This window comes from Scheffersomyces xylosifermentans, assembly GCF_036884685.1.
Source record: "Scheffersomyces xylosifermentans strain CBS 12540 chromosome Unknown RJT20scaffold_2, whole genome shotgun sequence".
Taxonomy (NCBI): domain Eukaryota; kingdom Fungi; phylum Ascomycota; class Pichiomycetes; order Serinales; family Debaryomycetaceae; genus Scheffersomyces; species Scheffersomyces xylosifermentans.
In genome coordinates this window covers 474,841-493,160 of record NW_027042940.1, presented here as the reverse complement: position 1 = coordinate 493,160, position 18,320 = coordinate 474,841, and the positions used below count along the sequence as shown (strand labels likewise).

At 41.0% G+C, this 18,320-nt stretch overlaps 6 protein-coding genes across 6 annotated transcripts; 5 read left to right on the top strand and 1 right to left on the bottom strand. All coding sequences in view use genetic code 12, as the record gives it.

Moving 5' to 3' along the window:
• Positions 1–727: 727 nt before the first annotated feature.
• On the bottom strand, positions 728–2,364 carry BUD16 (putative pyridoxal kinase). Its single transcript, XM_064916488.1, has one exon. It carries the CDS (start codon positions 1,865–1,867, stop codon positions 878–880), a length of 990 nt encoding a protein of 329 aa, XP_064775709.1. The 5' UTR covers positions 1,868–2,364; the 3' UTR covers positions 728–877.
• A 1,962-nt stretch (positions 2,365–4,326) lies between these two features.
• HAC1 (transcription factor) lies at positions 4,327–5,928 on the top strand. The gene is made up of 2 exons (XM_064916487.1): positions 4,327–5,225; positions 5,639–5,928. Exons 1-2 carry the CDS (start codon positions 4,413–4,415, stop codon positions 5,834–5,836), a joined length of 1,011 nt encoding a protein of 336 aa, XP_064775708.1. The 5' UTR covers positions 4,327–4,412; the 3' UTR covers positions 5,837–5,928.
• Positions 5,929–6,863: 935 nt separating this feature from the next.
• On the top strand, positions 6,864–7,583 carry RJT20DRAFT_2196 (uncharacterized protein; the record flags this gene model as incomplete). Its single annotated transcript, XM_064919296.1, has 1 exon — positions 6,864–7,583. The coding sequence occupies one exon, from the start codon at positions 6,864–6,866 to the stop codon at positions 7,581–7,583; it is 720 nt and encodes a 239-aa protein (XP_064775707.1).
• Positions 7,584–7,919: 336 nt separating this feature from the next.
• On the top strand, positions 7,920–10,129 carry NPL4 (Npl4p). The gene has a single exon (XM_064919388.1). It carries the CDS (start codon positions 8,256–8,258, stop codon positions 9,990–9,992), a length of 1,737 nt encoding a protein of 578 aa, XP_064775706.1. The 5' UTR covers positions 7,920–8,255; the 3' UTR covers positions 9,993–10,129.
• Positions 10,130–11,183: 1,054 nt separating this feature from the next.
• MSI3 (adenyl-nucleotide exchange factor) lies at positions 11,184–13,578 on the top strand. Its single transcript, XM_064916486.1, has one exon. It carries the CDS (start codon positions 11,357–11,359, stop codon positions 13,439–13,441), a length of 2,085 nt encoding a protein of 694 aa, XP_064775705.1. The 5' UTR covers positions 11,184–11,356; the 3' UTR covers positions 13,442–13,578.
• Positions 13,579–15,061: 1,483 nt separating this feature from the next.
• Positions 15,062–17,885, top strand: RJT20DRAFT_25228 (serine/threonine protein kinase). Its single transcript, XM_064919387.1, has one exon. It carries the CDS (start codon positions 15,537–15,539, stop codon positions 17,703–17,705), a length of 2,169 nt encoding a protein of 722 aa, XP_064775704.1. The 5' UTR covers positions 15,062–15,536; the 3' UTR covers positions 17,706–17,885.
• The last annotated feature ends 435 nt before the right edge of the window (positions 17,886–18,320 follow it).

Sequence of the window (18,320 nt, the reverse complement as noted above, 5' to 3'; positions counted from 1 at the left end):
TAAAAAGAATGGAGTAAATGAGACAAACGAAATCATAAATTTCTGCTCAAAGGTTCAGTTCTTGTTTAATGTTATTAATTTTTGGGATCGGCCCTATTTACTCACAGTAGACAAATTTGACAGAGATGGGAGAGTCATATCCTGGATAAAAGATGGGCGAAAGCGGCGAGAGACTTTTGCAGCTTCTATTGAGAGAGGTTGAGTAGTGGAAAATGGGGATGCCATTTGCGAGTGAGAATGGGGCCGCATAGAATGGAGAATGTGAGAGTACTTCTTGGAAAAGGAGTCAGAGTGTGGACTTTGATAATTAATACTCAAGTACGAACAGTTGATGTGCACGGCAAAGCTGGTTATCAGACAACGGTAGAAAATGACATGACAACCGCATTGCATTAACGAGTGCAACGGTCGGTTGAGATGAAAGCCAAAAAGATTCTGTAATGGTGGTGTGATTGTAGTACACCAAATTATTAATATTGGTACATCTAACCTTACTACAGACTCATACATCGTACATATTGTACATATTGTTCATGTAGGCTCTTATTAGAGACTAATTGTCGCTGCTCCCAGCTTCCGTTTCTGGACTTATTTTATGATGGAAGAAATCTGTCGCTTGGTCGGGTACACCGTTTCGGAAGGAAGAAAAAAAAAGTTTAATTACGAGAAAACTTTAACTGCAAAATGGATTATATTCGTACGCTACATGTAGAAGAGGTAGAATTAAATCTGTATGTATATGTATTTACATAATGTATGCTACAAGATGGTAGGATGTGCCAGAGTACGAGAGATGGCATAGTTGACGTAAATCTCTCTTCTGATATTTTTGCCTTGGCATCATCCAAAATGCTTGAACCCTAGGGCCATTAAACGTCTATATGCTCTCAATATCCAGTAAAAACTGGGGATGAAATTCCCCATCATCCACATAATCAAAGAACTTACGGGATTGTATTATGCGTAACTCAAAGTATTTCATGGTGTCTCCATCATTAATCTTACCAACCAACGAGTTCAGGCTCTTCTGGGTCGTTTTGTTGTACTCTTGGAGTGCCATTGTATGGGTTAACTTTAATGTCTTGGACATAATAGTCAACACTTGGTTAACTGAACGACTCAAGACAGCTCCACTGTCCTCGGACAAGTTCATGTTGATGTATAACTTATCCAATAAAAGTGCTGAAAACAAGTCTCCAACTCCCGTAAAATATGACTTAATAATAGGAATCTTGAAGAGTTGAATATGCGAGTGGGGGGTGGAAATAGCACAGTAGATTCTCTCTTGTTTCTGATCAATAAAATCTGAGTTGAGCGATGTAATAACTACGTATTTGATGTTAAATTCGTTATGCAAGGTATCGATAGCAGTACGCAAAGTAAGAGGACTTGTAATCTTGTACCCTACGATCAATTCCAACTCAAACTGATTTGGAGTAATAATGTCCACCAACTTATTGCCCAAGATCTTCTTGTACTCTTCCACACAAGACTCATCAACATATAAGTAGTTATTATCTCCCATCACTGGATCTAAGAGATACAAGGTTGACTTATGTTGCTTCTTGAACTGGGAAATGTTATCGCTGATTATCCCTATCAATTCGGAGTTTGGTATGTATCCAGTTATAATAGCATTGTACTGTAAATGAAGTTTATTAAATAGTTGATCTAAAATTGGTTTCAATTCACTAGTACCATCAATAGCAGAACCTTTGACCGAACCGTAACCTGTATGGTTGGAGAAATTGACTGTATTAATATTATCTACATCCCAGCCTTGGGTTTGCAAAGGAAAAATTGCTGCTTTCCCTCCAACATATCCATGAGCCACATGAGACTGGATCGATAGCACTGATTTACTCATATCTTTCCAAGTCTTCCTGATATTTAACACTGCGTTGAGTCTCTATATGATGACAAACAATAAGAACTTCAGAATGCAAAAAGCTCTTTGCTACGGTTCAAGCCAAGATCCTTTGGTAGACTTCAATTATTTTTGTTAGATGAGTAATCGAGTCACACGGTAGTCACGTTAAGCGGCAGGTGAATCCGTGCACGAGATAAGAGAAATTCCTCACGTGGATAGTAGCACATGCCTAACATCTTATCGTCGCCGTTACAGGATTTCAATGAAGACGATTTCTTGTACCAAAGTTCGTGGTGAAAGTTCTTGGTGCAAAGTTCTTGGTAGGGGAACCATTTCATCGCAATTCATTGAGAGGTCAGGAAAATGGTCTAGTGAGACCTTTCAGTGCAAAGGGATGGGATGAGATGGGATGAGATGGGATGAGCTGGGATGAGATGGGATGGGATGAGATGGGATGAGCTGGGATGAGATGGGATGAGATGAGATGAGATGAGTTCAAACAATAGTGGTGATATTGCCATACGATCCATCACTGATGAGCCCCCCCTGATATCATTAATCGCCATAAAATACAACCATGAATAAATATCTCTAAGGGTTTATCCGCTTGCAAAAAATGTCAAATCAACCCATTCCTTGATTCTCAGCGCATTCAGTAAATGCACGGAACAGAAACACAGAACCAGACATTATTACATCATAAAAAAAATAATAATAAAACTCAAGGGTGCAATAGAAAATCTGATGCTTCCATTGTGTTAATGTGCACGAAGAAGAATCAATACTAATTGGTACTAATTACGATTCCAATAAGGTGAAGGATGGAAAGACTTATGCAGCTAGCAGTACTACGTAATCTTGAAATTAGGCGAGAGATGAGCTAGTGGTGGTCAGGACAACCACTGCAGAATATTATAAGTTGTAGTTTTAGTGAATGCTTGGAAGACGGCATTCATCTGGAAATGCCTCTTTTCAGACCAAATCCATAAAATAATCTTAGGACCTAGATTTGGAACAAGATGCTGGAAATGCACAGAAATGGCGTCAGGAAACAGACCCTTTGCTGGAAAGGAGCGTCCATCGACACGAACCAAAAAATAGCCAGAATTTCTTTCCATTTGAAATGCATTAGGCGGATGACTGCGTATCAATGAAACATGCGATGGACGGTTTGAGATCATGTACCCAGCTGTGCGAAGGAAAAGTCAATTTTTAGTTTGTAATAGCGTAGATCATTGAACCCTGTGCGTCTTGTACTGGTGACAGAAGTAAAATAAATTCAGTCGGCATATACAGTGCAGGCTTATGCCGAACCTGTTCCCCACCTAATCCAGTTTTCAACTGGCTGTTTGGTTTGGTTGTTTCATACTGCATATGTGCCGAAATTGGTGGTGTTAGAGATCATGTGACTGCATGTGAAAGCAAATGATAACCACACCTGCACGCAACAGAGCCAGAAGGTTCCAGAAAGTGCCCTTCTGCCTAAATCGTTGCTATGGAAATGCCAGAGTGGCAGTTCAGTTGTAGCAGAACTCTATTTTAAGCGACACACAATCGGCCACAACGGGGTACCATGATAACAAATAGAGAGCAAAATTAACCGCAGTATCCCCTATCTTTTACTAATGGCCAAGGACATCCCCTAATTGACGTCTTTGATCAACGATGATTAGAAGCCCGATTCTGTGGGCGAAGGGCTAAGTCGAAATTTTCAGTTCCAATTTTATGTAGAATCTCAGAATAGTCCCATTTGGCTTTATGTTGCTAATAATATTCGTGGCATAGGCAAAGGACCGTCCTACCTTTCATTCCCGTAAGTTGACGAGCGCCCATGTGCACTCGCACACGCCAAATCGGAAAAGCTCCGGTATTTTGTTCTCCACTCTGTATGGCGGGTTCTCCGACAATGGCATTCCATCACTATCACAGCTGATAGGGATGATAAATTCTCGTCGGCGACAATAATAATCCCACCAACAATGTTAAACTCTAATATCAAAGATAATTTCTACACTGCCAATAATAACTACATCAAAATATTCACAACAATAAATATAATAGTATTAATCTTCAGATAAATAATTAAATAATGAAGATCACCTCGCCCATCCCTCAATATTATCCGCTGCAATTGTCACCTCCCAGCCAGAAATCGTAAATTCTGGTCCCATTTGGTTATTTTCTATCCCACCAAGTTTCCTCTCCAATCCCCATCACCATCCATCTGCAAGAACAAGGCGTGGCAGCACCATCTTACGACAAAGAATGACGCATACACACCACCTCCTTTTTTAGGCCTTCATCTTCTGCGACTCTCAGTTTTAAATTTGCTTGTTCCATGGTCGTGCGCGTGCCGTTGTTGTTGAAATTTATTTTTAGTGGCCCAGAACTCACTAATCCGAAACACGTATATAAGAACAGAAAAATCCTGCTTAATTTACCGTCAGTGTTTATGATAGTCAATCAGTGCAGTTCAACACCCGGGCGCTTATCTATATCCACCGATATTCTAGTGCATAATACCCCAGTGATCAATTCTACCATGTCTGAGATCGATTCTATGGCTATACCCGACCCCGCCACCTTCAAGTCCACATTGCCTCCAAGAAAGAGAGCTAAGACAAAGGAGGAGAAGGAACAGAGAAGGGTCGAGAGAATCTTGAGAAACAGAAGAGCCGCTCACGCTTCCCGTGAGAAAAAGAGAAAGCATGTGGAGTACTTGGAGTCATATGTATTGAAGTTGGAGCAGAACTTGAGTGGTTTGCAAGCCAATTTCGATACCGTGCAAAAGTTGTTACCTCAACACCAAATCGTTCAACTTTCCTTAGTGACCTTGGAAGACGTCTCAGAATTAAAGGAGAAGATCCACATCAACCTCACATCTTCAGGAACTAGATCCAACTCATCTAAAGATGACGAAGATCATGACGAGGATGATGAAGAAGATGACGCCAGTTCGTCGTCCATGTCTCCTCAACCAGAAAGATCAAACAAAAAGAGAAAGTTCAAGGAAGAACCAGAAATTGAACAGGTCGAACAGATCGAACAACCAGTACAAATGAAGCAAGAAGTACAACAACAGGAAAAGCCAAAGAGAGAAGAAGATAATGGATTATTACAAGTGAACAAAGACAACTACTACAACTACTTGTCACCAGTATCTATTCACTCACCAATCAACTCGCCAATCGACTTGACCTTGACGAAGGCCAATGGCGTTCCAGCATTAACCTTGGACAACGGATCAACCACCAGTTACTCGTCCTCACCAGAATCTACACCATCGATAAATATTTCATCTACAAATGTAAATGAGTCCAATCAGTTCACTTTTGATAACATGGGGCAAAATTCAGAAGCAATTTTGTTATCCAGTGGATACTTAGAGGGATTTGACAGATCGCATCAACCACTCGCCGGCTATTAAGCTAGTGAGGCGGTATTTAAGCTAGAGATTCCACTCTTTGATAGTTCTCTGCTTGTCCTCATACAACACAGCAGTCTTTGTAAAGCGCATAAGCCTCCACTCGGAGAGAAAAGTATATTAATTTGAGATCGGTTGCCTGGCGGTAATCGCTCTGAAATTAATATACGTGGAAATTTCTCAATGAGATGAAGACTAAGGATCCTATTGCGTGGAGCATAGTCTGTGTATGAGGATTTATAGCATAGAAGTAACTTTCCTAGAGGAGCCTTGCCTTTTACCATTGGTCACACTTTCTAATCAAATTTCCACGTATTGAAACTAAATATCCACTTGAATGGTCTGCAGCACCAGTCACTGCGGACTTTTTGGACATATTTACATCCGTCAAATCATCTACCAATAACGGATTTTCGAGTGAGGTCGACGACTTCTTGTTGACTCATCAACCTGAGGAATTCACTGTTCATGATTCATCTATCATGGACAACCAGGGTTCCACCTCTTTCGGCTTGGATATCGAAGAGTTCTTATCTTTCTAACTGTTGTACATTATATCTTTTACTTTTTTTCGTTTGGTTTTGTTAATTTGGGTTCAATTTTATGGTTACTACAATCTTCTAATATTTTTTAACAATTACTATTGGTTACCACCACTGCTGTTTTGTGCTGAATTACTTCGTTTTAGAAAAACAAAAAAATCAAAAAAAAAATGAAAAAAACAAAAAAACTCCACAAAAAAACGAGCCGTGTTTTTTTGAATTAACGTGGATGTTCCGAGTTCAAATCGAGTTGCAATAGGAGAAGGTATTTGGATTTTGCCATGCATTTTACTTAAGTGGGACACATCGATTTCATCATGAAAAAGGAAGGGACTTTTACGAGTATGGATAATAATATTATTCTGGCGCGCCTATTTTGTGCAGCGACGACTCTAAATAGCCGTATCCTTGGAAGTGTTGGTTGTCGAAGAGGCCTATTGAGTGAATTCTGGCAATTCTTAAAGCCTGATGTTATTGTCAGCTTGTTCCAGTGACTCAGCTCCATATTATGTCGTTAGTGGGGAAATTTTTTGTCTTGCAAATCAGCTCCGAATCACAGTCTAGCCAGTGGCTAATTTTCACACATTCTAGTTCTAATGTATATTACTTCAAATCATAATAAATATATTCTGATAAACATTAATCTTTTAATAGTCAAACGTAGCATTGCGTCATACAGCATCCAACTTTCAATCCCTGTCTGCCACATGTTCGTACATACCCAAACTGTAACTCTGCGTCAATCTCGTATCTTCCACATTACATAGTTTTGGCGGAGTCTATAAATCTCGCTAAAAAATCGATCCTTGAAAGCGATATTTTTTTTTTTTTCATTTGGTGATTTAATAATCTAATTAATATAGTAATTAATTACTTAATTAATATATACCCCATTTCATCTCATTAATTTTGAAGCAGAACGCCGTTCTGTGTCGCCTTATCAGGATTGGCTCAACGTCAGACAGCCGCAATTACGATATAATTACCAGCAGGTTGCCCAATTTTTTGGTTTCTACAGTTGTATATCATGCCCCCGCAAATCACCTTCGTGAAGGTGCAGCAAGGGATAGTTCTCCCAATCAAGATATTCGTAAATAAGTCTGCGGCTCCACATGCTTCTGCAAACAGACTGGGGGATGTCTCGTCCCTTGCAATCAACTCGAAATCCCTAATTACACTCAACAACAAACTGGCCTACTTCCACATCCGCCTCTCCAACAATTACTTGAATAGCCTCATAAACGTACAAATACGAGATGTTGTATTAGCAGTTCTATACGAGACACCGATAAAAGACCAAGTTTCTGATCGAGACGCTACGTGGATCAAGATAACCAAGAAGATGCCTGATGACAGAAATGTTCGATATCGATTGGAAGTACCTGTAAGCTTGGTTGTTCAGATGCGTTTGGGACTGAGCAAATTGACCGAGAACGACATAGAGTTCTTAAACGAAGGTAAGACCAAACTAGAGAATATATTGAACGATCGTAACGTCCGAGCCGACAACTCGTTGAACTTGATGCGTCGGAAGGCTGTATTTAACAAAAAGACAGGCAAGGAGAACGAGCCTGTGATATTGGTAGAAGATGAAGACGAATGGAACGTTTCACCTGAACCAGAGAATACAGAGAGCATTGAAAAACCGGATAAGGACGACAAGAAGAGCCTAAACTACAAGTTTGACCGATTACGAATGTCAAATAATGTTCAAAATTGCATGAAGGTGTATCTAATTAGTATATAACGGGATAGGAATAGCAGCAACATCAGTGTAGAGTATACACGTAAGAATTATTAACAATTGTAAGTGAGGAAAGTGAGGACAGGAATATATGGAAAGAGACTTACAACGACGAACAACGACGAAGCAATGTGCTATGTCAATCCCACCAAATTCAAATATGTACAGCATTATATGTAAAATTCTACAAGATCTTCTTCAAACATCTTTGCTGGGCTCAACCGAATGCTTGTCCATTGTTCAGAATAAAACCACAGCTTACTACAAGCTCATTCGCTAACCTATCACCAATAATTAATATATTGTTCCTTCTCTCCTACATAATTAGTCTTTTTGCTAATTATATAACACTACCTAACTTACCTCACGTATCTGCAAACACTACAAACCTATTATATACTACATACTACATACTAATACTATATAGCCTAGCTAATACTAACTATCCTATTTAACACCACTCTAATAACTGGCAGCACACTAAGCCAATTCTGTCCATAGTTAAGTCGCCTGCATACAGGTACCCCAATATTGAAGGCAAAAAGTCGTAATGACATAAGAGAATGATTTACTATAAGTATATCCTTAGTGAAAGAACACAATTGCATTCTTTTCTAGCTTCCAAAGAGTAATCCTGAACTAAAATCACAGCAGTGAACTCAACAAGGTTTCAAAATGGGAGTTATCCTTCGTTTCAGGTCAAAGGAGGGCACGTTCCGTATAAGCGCTGATGAGAATGCAGACTTCTTGTTAGTGTTGGAAGAATTGCTCTCCAAGATAAATACCAGCGACATCCAATCAATATACCTTAGTGACAAACCAAATACCAAGGGAGAATTAGCCAACAGCCTCTGTGGCCGCTCGGCCAAAGAATTGGGATTGAAGAATGGAGACATGTTGTATGTGACATATAATGCCACGCAAGAGCAACAGCAGCCTCTGACTTCGACAGAACCAGCATCACAAAAAGCATCAAATGGAAGCATATCTATCAATACCACTCATATACTGATCCCAGCTTCTAGCTCCGGACCCCAAAAGGTACATCAATTGCCTGTAGACGACCAGCTTGAGAAGGATGATGGTTTGATCAAAAGGCCTTTAACCAAATATTGCCAGCATGGAGCTAAGGGAATGTGTGAGTATTGTTCGCCCTTGCCACCATGGGATGCAAACTACCGTAAAGAAAATGCTATTAAACACATGTCATTTCATGCTTATCTCAAAGAACTCAACGAGTTGAAAAACAGTAAGCACAATTCATCATCATACATAGCACCATTGGAAGAACCCAATTATTCCATTAATTTGAATTGTACAGAGGGTCATAAACCATATCCAAGAGGTATTTGTTCCAAATGTCAGCCACCACCTATAACATTACAATTACAAAAGTTCCGTATGGTAGATCATGTGGAATTCGCCGATTCTTCAATCATGAATAACTTCATCGATGTGTGGAGACACACAGGTGTACAGAGATTCGGAATAATGTATGGCAGATATGAGCCATTTGATAAGGTTCCATTAGGCATGAAGGCAGTAGTGGAAGCTATCTATGAGCCACCACAAGCTGGCGAGTTAGATGGTATAACCTTATTACCATGGGAAAACGAGGCAGACGTTGATGCCGTAGCTAATGCACTTGGCTTGTACAAAGTGGGAATAACTTTCACTGATTTGACAGACTCTGGCCAAAAGAATGGTACTGTGTTATGTAAGAGACACAAAGACAGTTACTTCTTAAGTAACCTCGAGATAATGATGGCAGCACGTAACCAAATCGCACATCCCAACGTCACTAAGTTTTCCTCCAGTGGTCATTTTTCGTCTAAGTTTGTGACTTGTGTAATCAGCGGTGGTTTGAAAGGAGAGATCGAACCCCGTTCTTATCAAGTTTCCACAAGTGCTGAAGCCTTGATAAAGGCTGATATCATTACTGGTTCAACACAACCTTCTAAGTTATATGTCAATAGTAGTAACGACAGAAGATATGTCCCAGATGTTGCATACCTGGAGCTAAACGAGTATGGCTTGGAGGTGAAATCAAACGCCAAGCCTACATTTCCAGTCGATTTTTTGTTAGTATCATTGACAGACTCGTTCCCATTAAACCCAACACCAATCTTTGAAGTGAACAGCAACTTTGTGATCGAGAACCGTGACTTCATGAATGAGCTTCAAGATCTTCATGCTGTAAACAAATATTTGAATGCTGATAACAGCGGGAAGGGCTTACAACTCTGTAACTTCCATTTTTTGGTATACTTGAAAAGGGTGAACATTTTAGGACATGAAGAGTTTGAGATCTTGTTGAGATATGTTAAGGAGAGAAAGTACGAAGATTACTTGAATTTAGTAGAGAGTCCAGGATGGATGACATTAATTACGATCTTGGAGCAGAGTACATAGATAGAAGTGAATGGACTAACGATCATCGAAAGTATGATGTAAGCGTTGTAGGCGTATATAGTTGCTTTTCACAGTTCAACAATCGTGTGCAAATTGAATGTAACTGCAGGGACTGATGAATTGAACAAGAAGCTGGAACTGCAACAGTTAACGTGGTTACGCATACCAGAGGATAAAGAAATCCAATGTCATCGCCTCCTCCTTTATTGACTGCAAAATCACGTTTGGCCGATGTTTTTTCGACTGCAAAATCTTCTCAGTGTGTGGGTCCCACATGTCTGGAACTTGTGCAAGAGCTGGAGTCACAATAAGAGGAAGAGACGATATTCCAGCGCTTTTGATAACCATAAGAGCTGAAGTGCAATCGCTGGAGCCAATAACTTGCAATCACCTATCCTCTCGGTTCATCATTTCATGGGAGGTCCAATACGTATTCATTTTCGGCTTTTTTGGGCTCTCTCTCTACAGACAGACGGCCCACCACTGTTTTCTTTCCCACGCCACTAACATGTCTCACTAATTTACTCTCACATGCTATTTCGCCGCTAGGGAGCGTGGAAAGTTCATATTTTGTCTCTAATATATTCCCATGCCAGGTTACATCACCACGAGGAATTCCTCGTTAATTTGAACATCTTTCCACTAAAACAACATACCTGCCACGCAGTTACTTCCACGAAGTTCTCGCGATTTCTCATCTTTACACCACCACGTAGACACACACTTTCTCTCATAGCAATACACTGGGCCACACGCACTGACATTTACATACCATACTTCTCCGTGCTACAAGGCATGCTACACACCATCATCATCATAATCAACCTCCTCCACAGTAAACTCCCAAGTACACAAAAAATTCAAGTACAGACAACCAATTGAATATTCTCGTCAAGACTGCTCTCACTGCTCATAATGCTCAAAAACTTACTCTCATGTCTCTTTTCCCCCTCTCCCAACTCAACATAACCCACTATAACCAACCATAACCCTCAATTCTAAACTCATATCATACCACTCTTACCTTATTGCGTTCTTCCCAGTTCTTTCTTCCTACCGCCTACACTCCTCTCCCTACAATCCCTCCTCGCTCCCTAGAACATTCTCGAACCTTCTTCCCTGCACACTCATACCGGGCTATAAATACAGCAAAAAGTCGCGGTCGTTTCTCGCCCAAATGTTCGCTGCCATCAGAAAAAAAGTAGAAAATTTTCAGATTACCGAAGACTGCGTTGAGTGAATTGAACTCAGCGGTTGTTTTATATTATATATATAGTCATAGAATATCTAATTCAAGAGAGAGATAGTGATAACTTCATATCGTCAGTATATCGTTAGGTAACTCAGAAAAATCACATATCAAAATGTCTACTCCTTTCGGTCTTGATTTGGGTAACTCCAACTCCGTCATTGCCTGTGCCCGTAATAGAGGTATTGACATCATTGTCAATGAGGTTTCCAACAGAAACACCCCTTCGCTCACTGCTTTCGGCCCAAGAAACAGATTCATCGGTGAGTCCGCCAAAAACCAGCAAACCTCCAACTTGAAGAACACCGTCGACAACTTGAAGCGTATCCTCGGTATGGAGATCAACGATCCAGACTTCGAAACCGAGAAGAAGTACTTCACCTGTCCTCTTGTCGAGAACAAGGAAGGTGGTATCAGTGCCAAGGTTAGATTTTTGGGAGAACAGCAAGAGTTCACCGCCACCCAACTTGTCGCTATGTACATCAACAAGATCAAGGACATTACCGTCAAGGAAACAAAGGCCAACATCGTCGACATCTGTCTCTCTGTTCCAGTCTGGTACACCGAGAAGCAACGTCGTGCTGCCGCTGATGCCTGTAGAATTGCTGGATTAAACCCAGTTAGAATTGTCAACGAAGTCACCGCCGCTGCCGTCGGTTACGGTGTCTTCAAGGCCGGTGACTTGCCAGAAGATGAACCAAAGAAGGTCGCTTTCATTGACATTGGCCACTCCTCTTACCAAGTCTCCATTGCCGCCGTCAAGAAGGGTGAATTAAAGATCTTAGGTACTGGTTACGACAAGCACTTCGGTGGTAGAGATTTCGACTACGCCATTGCCAACCACTTTGCTGAGCAATTCGTCGGCAAGTACAAGATCGACGTCAGAGAGAACCCTAAGGCTTTCTACAGAGTTTTGACTGCTGCTGAGAAGTTGAAGAAGGTTCTTTCTGCTAACAGTCAAGCTCCATTCAACATCGAGTCCGTCATGAACGATGTCGATGTCTCCTCTTCCATGACCAGAGAAGAATTAGAGGAATACATCCAACCATTGTTGGAGAGAGTCCACATCCCAATTGAGACTGCCTTGAAGGATGCCGGTTTGTCCGTCGAGGACATTGACTCCATTGAGGTAATTGGTGGTTGTACCAGAGTTCCATCTTTAAAGAACAAGTTGAAGGAAATCTTCGGTAAGGAATTGTCCTTCACCTTGAACCAAGACGAAGCCATTGCCAGAGGTAACGCTTTCATCTGTGCCACCCACTCCCCAACCGTCAGAGTCAGACCATTCAAATTCGAAGACTTTAACCCATATAGCGTTTCCTACTTCTGGGACAAGGAAGAAGAAGATGATGACCATCTTGAGGTCTTCCCAAGAGGTGGTGTTTTCCCATCTACCAAGATCATCACTTTGTTCAGAAAGGGTGACTTCGAAGTCGAAGCCAGATACACTAACCCATCTGAATTACCATCTGGTACCAAGCCAGTTGTTGCTAAGTGGGAACTCAAGGGTGTTGTTCCATCTGAAGGTGAGACCTCTATTGCTACCAAGATCAAGTTGAGAAACGACCCATCTGGTTTCTACACCATCGAGTCTGCCTACACTGTCGAGGAGAAGATTGTCAAGGAATTGGTCGAGAAGGAAGCCAAGGAGGGTGAAGATGCTGAAGACGATGAGTCTGAGCCAGAATACCGTGAGGTCAAGAAGTTGGTCAAGAAGGCTGACTTGGAGATCATTACCCACTCTGCTTCTTTGCCAGATGCTGTCAGACAAGAGTTCATCGAGAAGGAGAACGCTTTGGTCATGGAGGACAAGCTTGTCGCCGACACTGAAGAAAGAAAGAACGCCTTGGAAGAGTACATCTACGACTTGAGAGGAAAGTTGGACGACAAATACAAGGACTTTGCTTCCGACTCTGAGAAGGAGACTTTGACTGCTCTCTTGACCAAGACTGAAGACTGGTTATACGACGAGGGTTACGACTCCACCAAGGCTAAGTACATTGCCAAATACGAGGAATTGGCCTCCAAGGGTAACCTTATCAAGGGACGTTACTTGCAAAAGGAAGAAGAAAAGAAACAAGCCATCAGACAAAAGCAAGAAGCCAAGCAAGCTGCTTTCATGGCTGAGAAGTTGGCTGCTAGCAGACAAGCTGCCAAGGAAGAGCCAAAGCCTGAGGAGGCTGATGTTGATATGGATTAAGCGTGATATGCTTTGCCATTGGGTTTGAGGAGATATCCATAGAATGGAATTGTCAATATATATATATAGGAATATAGTCTCTAATAATTCTTCACCACTAGTTCTTATACACGAATATACATAGCAGAATAGAAAAAGGAGGAAATGGAGTTTGTAGAATCAATTGACAAGAGAGCAGGAACATGACTCCAACAAAGAGAATAATGTAGTATCTAGGATCAAGTTTCAATAGCATTGAGCCGCATTTCGTGATGAACTAGGGCAGAGATGAGAAGGAACCTTAAAAAGGAGCCTTGTCCGTATTTCTTGATTTCAAGGTTTCGGAAAAATGTTATTAATATCAAGGGAGCCAGGGTTGTACTAGGATCAACAAAAAAATTCAACCCTAACCATTGAAGATCGGTATGTCGATCGCACGATCTACAAGCAGATCCAAAATAAAACCTTATAATATGACAAAAAAATACCAAGTGATATATACCCAGAAAATTAGACAATGAACTAAGTATCATGTCATACGGTGTTAGATCATGTCACATTGGTTTTTTTTTCATGTCAAAGCAAACCACTTGTCTTAGCTCGACCTCGTACAAAATAGTCTAGATAATTATTTATGACTATGACGTCAACAAGATGAGGGAGCATTTTTCGCAATCGTTTCTTTTCAAGAAGAGGAGGGGGTTCACTTTCTAACCAGTTTGGACAGAAATCACAGAGATGAGATGAAATTGAGTTATGTGCACCTGGTGGCAGGGGCCCCAAATCATCTGCGTGGGTGGAATTCATCGACCGGCTAATTATGTGTAATTCATCGGAGGCTTTGTTCACGCCTTAGTCGGAGTTTGTAGAGATAGCGGGGTTGTGACAAGGTTCAAACCGAGCTCGATTTGGATTTCTGTTTAAGGAATGTTTCCGAAGATTATCTCTTATCGAAATCCACTTATTACTTATCACCTGAACAGCAACCCAATGGATATATACTGATCTTTATGCCATAAAGACTATAAGGGCCATCATGATAATCGGAGTTGCCATACTGAGTTATATGCAGGTAATTGCATCAACACATTTATGCTTATGTGAATGGGACGGAATTTGAGTTTTCTTGGTATTTAGAAGATTATTGGGACTTAGACACACATTAATACGAGAAATATCCAATTTGTTTTAGAACCACGAAGTTTCCGGTCGACTTGGAGGAGTACCTAGGTAACCCATAAAAACACCCACATCATCGTGTCACGTGACATTATACCTAGATTGAGTTCTGTATACAACCCAAGATGGATTATATAACCCGTAGCGGGCCCTTAACGATTACGATTTTCTGGCTGAGTTTATGGTGTATCACGGGTGTTAATGTATATTAAGTATAGGATAGAAGTCATTTGAGCGCAAGCTGGGATGGCAACTCACGACTTCGTTACCAACTACTATTGCTACAACGCCACCCAACAAAGTACTCCTATCCATCAACCTTTATCACAGTTATCACAGTTATCACTGTTATCACTACTATCATCGCTCCCCTGCGCTGTGCTCGTTCCCCTCGAGTTTTTTAAGTACTGTACCTCCTCCACTCTTAACTTTTTTTGTAAAGTACTGTAGCTAACAGTAACATTCTCTTCCTTAGCAGACTGGTAGCTCTCGGTCTCATAGAAAAAATTTAATTATATCAGTTACTCTCTATTCTTAGTGATCCAGAGCCAGTGGTAGCATAAGTAGTAATCCCCGGTATTTGTGAACATTGAGGTGGAGTCCCAGTGATCTGTACGCTAGTTGAGTTGATATCAGCATCCTCCGAGCGTGGTGCCACAGCGAATCGCAGCGAACCGTTCCTTGTAGCTAAGTGAGCTCAGCGTCTATTCCAGTGTTGGTAATTGTATAAAAACACAAGAATAGCCGTAGAACACACAACGGATCAACAGTCATTCCATATCAGCTGTCAGATAAGACTAGTGTTTAGCGAAGAATTTCCCACCGAGACTCGTTGCTTCAGCTGATTCCCAGCTATTAATAATATCATCCTTTATTACCGATCTGATAGTAGTGCCATACCTAGAATTTACTTTACCATATTTATTCCACCATAACAATGCCGAACACACACAAATCGAACTTGTCCATTGCCATACAGCAGCAGGCGGGAACACAGAACCTGAATCCTCCAGCAACTTCAAATACACCGCCTTTTTCTCACAACCGGCAAGACTCAGCATCGTCCACTTCTACAAACAATACCAACTCCAGTATCATTAACTCAAGCAGTAACATAAGCAGTAGTATACTTAGCAGCAGCAACAATGAGAACTTGCGGCCTCCTACCTTGATCCAACATGGTACACTGACAGTGAGTACTAGTGCATCGTCTGCAAAGGCGTTTAAACCAGAGTTATCACCATTAAAAACAACATTCGACGAGGAGGCCTTCGAGACGTCCAGCAAGAATGACACAGAAAAGAACGAAAATGGTGATAACGACGTTCATGAGGATGACGATGATGATGAAGGTGATGAAGTGAACCCTGCGGATGAAGAAGATCTCAAAGACTACGTTCCTGGAGGCTATCACACGTGCTTTATAGGAGAAAACTATAAGAATGGCAAGTACACACTTGTAAGAAAGCTCGGATGGGGCCATTTTTCAACTGTCTGGCTTGCTAGAGATAATGATAAGCATTCACACGTAGCTATGAAGATTGTCAGAAGTGCTAAGCACTACACAGAAACAGCTATTGATGAAATCAAACTTTTAGACAAAGTCACCACTTCAGACATGCACCATCCTGGTCATAAACATGTCATCCAGCTCCTCGACACATTCACCCACAAGGGTCCTAATGGAGTTCATGTAGTCATGGTTTTTGAAGTTTTGGGAGAGAACTTGTTGGGCTTAATCAGAAGATACAAACATAGAGGTATTCCAGTAGTGTTTGTAAAGCAAATAGCCAAGCAATTATTGCTGGCACTTGATTTCCTTCACAGAAAGTGCGGAGTGATCCACACTGATTTAAAGCCGGAAAATGTATTGATTGAGATAGGTGATGTCGAGCAGATAGTTCGAATCGTAGAAGAGGAGGATTTCCAGAAAAAGTTACAGAGAAAGCTACTGAAGCTGATGAGGAAGACCACCAGCAATGCTACTACCTCATCGGGCAATCCCACCCCTAAGACACCAATGCAGAGTACTCCCAAATCTCAGAAGGCAACTGCAGACGTTGTTTCCCCTAATTTATCTTCGACAAGCATCATGAATTCTCCTTCATTAGGACGTAATGGTCGTAGATCTAGAAGACAAACTTTAATCACTGGATCTCAACCATTACCATCACCATTACGTACCTTCAACAAGTCATTCACAAATGTTTATGGGTTGTCCAACTCCACAGCCAATACTCCCGTCAGATTACCAGGGTTTGGGGTTGACTCCATCAACGACTCATCACTATCTAGTGTCGTTCCGGTCGTATCTAATGATAATACTAACCAAGACAACACTTTGAACAGCTCATTATCTTCGATGTCAATCTCAAACACTGCGAATGTTGATCCAATGGAGATTCCAGCATCTTCCATAGATGAGCATAATCTTGAGGCTCATGAACATTCTGGTAACGATATAATTAACGAAGATGAATTGATTTCTGTTAAAATCGCTGATTTGGGTAATGCATGTTGGACCAACCATCATTTCACTGATGAGATCCAGACAAGACAATATAGATCGCCAGAGGTGTTGCTTGGTTATCATTGGGGATGTTCCAGTGATTTGTGGTCTTTTGCATGTCTTGTTTTTGAATTATTGACTGGTGACTACTTATTTGATCCAAGAGATGGAAAGACTTACACAAAAGACGACGATCACATTGCACAAATGATTGAATTGATTGGTCCATTCCCTAGGGCAATGTTGAAGGAAGGCTACTATACTAGAGACTTCTTCAACTCCAGAGGAGAGCTCCACAGAATCGTGAAACTCAAGCCTTGGGGTTTAAAGGAAGTTTTGACAGAGAAATATAAATTTCCATTGCAAGATGCTATGGAAATTGCTGATTTCTTATTGCCAATGCTTGCTATTCAGCCTGAAGCCAGAGCTGATGCTGGTGGTATGGTTAACCATCCCTGGTTAAGCGACGCCCTTGGTCTTGAGAATGTTGTTCTTGAGAGACCTGTTGGCGGTTCTGGTGAAGACATCCCTGGCTGGTCGAAGGAACTCACTGGCCAAGCTCAAGGTAGTGGAAAGTTGTACTACCACCAGCATTGATCCAGTTTTCTACCCGAAAACATCTACACCAAAGTCATTCATTTTCGTCCTACCGATTGTTATTAATACTCCAATTGCATTGTAATATTCCCCTGCATTATTTATCACTTTCGTATTATAGTCGATACCGGTTACATTCTGGTATTTCGAACCTGCCATTGTGCAGAGGTTTTTTTTCAGTTTATAGATATTAGGTTATGTGATCACAAAAAAAAATGGAACTAGAGGATAGGAATCGATAACGTAGTAGCTAACTGTTCTTGGTGTGAAAACCGCAATTTGCAATTTTCTCCACATTAACAATAACAATTTAGTATTCATCGCTCGAAATCTAACAATCCAATCACTAAATACAATACATGCACAATTTAAAAAACCTTTCTATACAACACAACGGCACAGCAGCACAAATGCTTCTATACCTATCTCCAACTTCAACGGTTTTTCGCTGGTATATCTCCTCATATACATGTCCGTACCTACATGTATTGTCCATACCTACATATATTGTCCATACACCTACATGTATTGTCCATAAACCTACATGTATTATCATTATATTATCCATCCGGGATTATACATCCTCACTGCAGAATCCTTCCATACATAGCTATG